Source organism: Gossypium raimondii, chromosome 12, assembly GCF_025698545.1.
Source record: "Gossypium raimondii isolate GPD5lz chromosome 12, ASM2569854v1, whole genome shotgun sequence".
NCBI lineage: Eukaryota > Viridiplantae > Streptophyta > Magnoliopsida > Malvales > Malvaceae > Gossypium > Gossypium raimondii.
The window spans coordinates 51285153-51290051 of record NC_068576.1 but is presented as its reverse complement, the minus strand read 5'-3'; the positions used below and the strand labels follow the sequence as shown (position 1 = coordinate 51290051).

Genomic DNA, 4899 nt, shown 5'->3' with positions numbered 1-4899 from the left:
ATTCAATTCAACTTAACTCGAAAATTTTGATTTGAAAAATAAAATTTGGATAACTCGAAATTTAAAAAAAATCAATTTTTCGAATCGAGTTTTAGCAGTCTAATCTCTACTTATTTTTTATAAAACTTAAGAACTGGTGACTAAGAATCTTGAATTTTGTTTCGCTTGTGGAAAATAAAAGGCAACGTTTTGATGATTTTGAGGGTAAAGTCAAACAAACTCTTGGGAGTTTGAGTTTTGGAGAACAAGTAAATAATGGCCATACGGCTGTGCTTGTATATACATTCATACTTATGTAGAATGTTGTTTATACGCGTAACATTGTTTCCATCATACATATTATATAGATGGCCAAGGCTGAGAACATCTGCCCTGCCAATCGTTGAGTGTATCAAAGTAAATATGTTTTACATGTTGCCTGAATCCGAAATGATCCGTTCAATCTCTTCTAAGAGCCGCTCCTTTTCATCTGTCAACTCCTCGTTCTGCTTCTGCAACTCTTCTATCTGCTTTGTTTGTTCCGAGTCCTTTCTGTAATTAACATAAAAAAAATCTGAGATTTAAATTTTCACTACAATGCCAAATTGATGAACAGGAAAAAGGAAGAAAAAAGAGTAAAATCTCGTAGTCTTTACCTATATGTATATGGTGAGCAAGTAACATAATAACTTTGATGTGAAGTTACCTGTTCATGAAAGACAAATTAAGCTTGAGTGAACGCACTTCCTTCTCAAGAGTTTCACAACGCTTTAAGACTGCTTGCATGTCGGATGGGATTGGTGGGGTCGAATTCCTTTCTTTTGCCTCTGCCATCCTGATTCATCAAACAATAAACACCTTTTTAACTATGACTATGGTGATAAATAAAAAGCTTGATTATATTCTTAATTGGAGAAGACAAATACAGAGCTCATTGCCAAGGAAGAGCATAGCACAGATGGTTTAACTTACTTTCTTGACCTTTCCACTCTTCGTTTTTTTGTAGGGTCTGTCCTGTCCACTGCATTATTTTTGGTTAGATTAGTGTCTTACTGAAGATTACCAAACCACCTCAAGAGCACACAGATTTTGCCACCCCTATTCTACAATAGACGCCAAATAGGAAAGCTGAGTACCTGAATCTGCTGATGTTACAGACCCGTAGCGAACTAGGCCTCCCCTTTGCTAATGATTCCAGGGTAAAAAGAAAAAAGAAGTAAGTATATTGTCCCAAGGTTCACAGTTCACACCATAGTTTGGGAAGTACGTTAAATTCATACCAACTAAAAGAAGTATACCTTCCGATCATCTTTCAAGTTGTCAATTATCCTTTCTCTGAATTCTGTTGTTGAATAGAGAAAAACCTCATATCAAGTGATGAGCATATGATTATTATAAAGCTGGTTATAGGGTCATAATTTTATGTGAGCAAGATAACGAATCAACCATAGGTAACTGTAAAGATATCTGTTTGGGGAAAATTGATATAAGCTCGGTTATGTGTAATGTGAAACTTAAGTGCATAATGCATACCTTTAGATTTAGAGCCATTTTCTGAGTTCCAGTTGTTTCCAGCTTGTTTCTTTGTGCTTTCACATATGCTTAAGGTTTGACTTGAATTGCTTGGGCCATCACATGCATCCAAACCAGATGAAATCACCGGTGCAGCAGCCGAGGATTCACTTTGAGAAGCTTCTCGAGAAACTGCGCTCAACTGAATTGTGTTTATGGGATTTACAAAAGCTTCCAACTCAAGATCCATAGGCCCCTGAACAGCTTGTACAACCCCGGGATTTGTTACTTGGCCAAGGGGTAAGTCTGCGAAACCCCCTGGAATTTCAGGAAAATGATTCCCCTGTCCTTGGTTGAAGGTGCCCTTAGGCACAATAGAACTATCTTCGACCGCTTCTTTCTCGATTTGGTTTCCGAGCTTTTTACGTTCTAGTGTACCCTTTAGCATGCTCACAACAGAAGAAACTTTATCTACATTTCCAGTTTGGTGTGCATTAAATGTAGATGAGGATGAATTTGATGGGGACATGAATGTGCCCAACTGATTAGGAATCTCAGACATGGTGATATCATTGAAACCATTCGGATCCGGTAATTCTTCTTTCATTTTGTTGACTCCATTTCCATAAGGATTGAGTACAGCCTCCATACCAAGCGATGTTTGAGCATTTTGCATGGCAGCATATCTCTTCCTATGAAACACAGGTTGATTAAAGGACAATTCCTTATTGTAAACCAATGAAAATGTACAAAATCATTGAACTTCCCAGGGATTAATGGATAGGTAACTCCTATAAGCCTAAACTAGAAATTAGTAATACCTTAATTCAGAAGATCTGCTTCTTGTCATGGGCTGTGAACTATGAAACCATGCCTGCATTAAGAAGTGGGATAACATCAGAAGGTGATGGACCTTTGTTGAATTGATGTTTGTGTGAAAAAAGCTGTTACACACTAACCTTGGCCAAATATAAATTACTAGCCTGAAATCCCCTGTCACCAGCAGTTCTGAAGAGAAATGAACTAACAATGTAAAAAACATGCAGAATTGTAAAATAAAAATAGCTTTTACAAGTGTGATGCAGTGTCACCTGGCTGAATTTTGATTCAAATCCCCTGATGTTTCTCCCCCAACGGAATTGTTTTGCAGAAGTAATACATCACTGCTCTTTTTCTTTTGAAGCAAAGTGGTCGGCTGTTGACTCGACAAACTGGCCATCTCTGTTGATAATCTGCACTCAGTTCCGAGAAATAGTATGTCAAGTCTAATTTCAACAAGAATCTTGAATAAATACTAGCTTGAGTTCGGAAATGTATACCTTCGCGACGCTTGCCGAGTACGATGTGCTATATTAGAAGAATTGTGACCCTGGTTCTGAAACACACAAACTACATCAGCCTCAAAGTTATAAGTTCCCTGGTTAAGGTTTGATGGAAACTTGCAGTAGTAATGTAAAATTTGCAAAACCAGTGAATAGTAGAAGTTTCTTGCCTCTCCATTGGTGAGCCAGCTTCTGAAAAGCTCCTCACTATCAGCACGAAAATTCTGGGAAAGATTCTTAAACCCCAACATCTCCATATTTGGAACTGGCATCCCCATTGGACTCTCCATCAACGACTTTATAAAAAGCTCCTCACTTGAGTTCCTATAAAAATCTGAAAATTGTCTCCCTTCTGTCTCCATCCCACTCTTTTCACCGTAACTTCTATGGCTCGGAGGCAATTGATATGACTCAAAACTCTGCTTATTACTACTTCCTGGCTTTAGCAAAGAATCACTTGGCAAGCTTCCCTCCTTCCCATCATTGACCATATTATTACCTTTGCCTCTCTGTAGTAAACAAATGGATTCTGTGAATCATTTGAGTCTTTGCAGTAGTGTAAAGATCCCTGGAAGAGAACTCTGTTAGTATTATGTTTTTTGTTAGCTCACAATCTCGAGAAACCCAATTCATCCAACTCTTGAATCAACAAATGAAAAAATAGTTTCAACAAGATCAAGCTGAAAACGAGGCCAAAGCTAGGAAATTAGACCCAGCTAGGGACTAGGAAAAAATAAACTAAAAATAAGGGTCTAATGCGAGTAGATTACACGGCATACCTAAGCCTACAAATTTTGTTTTCTTTATTTGAATAATTAAGGGTGTGGGGTTAGCATAAACAAATGCTAACAACATGGGAATCTTGGAATTTTGAGTTTGTTTAGATTCTAACCTACCATCAATTGTCTTTTTCAATATTAACTTTCTGGTAACGGTGGGGAGTATTGAGTGAAATTTTAAATTATAGCCTACATTACATTAGTTGGTAGACGTTATTAGTGTAATAACTTGAGAAAAAAACTTATTTAATGTGCATATATCAAAGTAGAAGATGAACCTCATGTGATGGCCTAATGATTAGGGTGTTCATTGCCCTAAGTATGGTCTGGGTTTGAGTCGAGCTAGTCATTATTTATTTATTAATAAAAGATATTTTATATTAATACTTACACATTTTATGACTAAATTTGAATTAAAAAGGATAATACTTAATGCACCGTGAGTGAATAATTATGACACATTACTATTAAATTAAACAAATAAATATGGAGGATTGCTAAATAAATATTAATAACTTTTGGATTGAAGATTTTGGTATAAGGGTTTAGGGTCTTAAGCTTTGAGATTTGAGTTGTAGCATTTATTATAATTAATTATGTTTAAATAAAGTTATTAGTATTTATTGATAAATCCTCCACTATTTTTTATTAAACTTAATGATAAGGTGTCATGTTATTATTCACCAATGATATATTAAACTCACAGTAATTAAAAATCTTATTTAAATCAAATTCATGAAATCCCAAAATATAAAATCTCTTCGATATTTATTTAGTTTAAAGAGATTGAAAAATGCTAGCGCGGTAGTGAAAAAAAACGAGAGGTTTTGCGTGTTGAAGTTGAAGGCTTTGGGTGACAAATAAATTAGAAAAAAATGAAGTGACGACTAGCATGAAAAAGACAGCATTTTATTTCTTTCTCTATAAAAAAATGTGTAGTAGTTGGGGGGGCATTTTCATACTATGCGTGTGATTTCAACTTGAATTTCTACATATATAGAATGGATTTGAGCAGCAATGGTGCCTTAGTGTTTTCTTCATAAAAAAAGGAGGTGGTTTGGTAGTTTCGGATGGTTTGTGTTGGTAACTATATTTTTACTATAGAGTTTAATCATTAATGATTAGGAGAATCTTTGTTTTTATTTAGTTTCAACTTTAGGTTAAGTTAAACCAATGATTTGTGCATTATTTAGGGGGAGGGTTGTATAAAATATGAATGAAGGGAGCCGACGAACGCTTATAAAATAATTAAAGAAACCATCAGTCAATTTGACTGAAGCTTTGTTTATGATTGTGAAGGGAGCAAA

The 4899-nt window shown here is 35.5% G+C and overlaps 1 protein-coding gene across 2 annotated transcripts; it reads right to left on the bottom strand.

Annotated features, from left to right (window-relative positions):
* Positions 1-249: 249 nt before the first annotated feature.
* On the bottom strand, positions 250-3587 carry LOC105764939 (protein CYCLOPS). 2 transcript variants are annotated; one of them, XM_012583758.2, is made up of 11 exons: positions 2984-3584; positions 2811-2866; positions 2583-2723; positions 2451-2499; positions 2313-2365; positions 1513-2183; positions 1278-1321; positions 1116-1164; positions 952-1000; positions 686-814; positions 250-531 (listed from the first exon to the last, which is right to left on the bottom strand). In XM_012583758.2, the coding sequence occupies exons 1-11, from the start codon at positions 3302-3304 to the stop codon at positions 408-410; spliced, it is 1686 nt and encodes a 561-aa protein (XP_012439212.1). In that variant the 5' UTR covers positions 3305-3584; the 3' UTR covers positions 250-407. The 2 variants fall into 2 exon arrangements, with proteins under 2 accessions (XP_012439212.1, XP_052480818.1); XM_052624858.1 differs by having other exon boundaries at positions 386-531; positions 636-814; positions 2984-3587.
* Positions 3588-4899: the final 1312 nt, after the last annotated feature.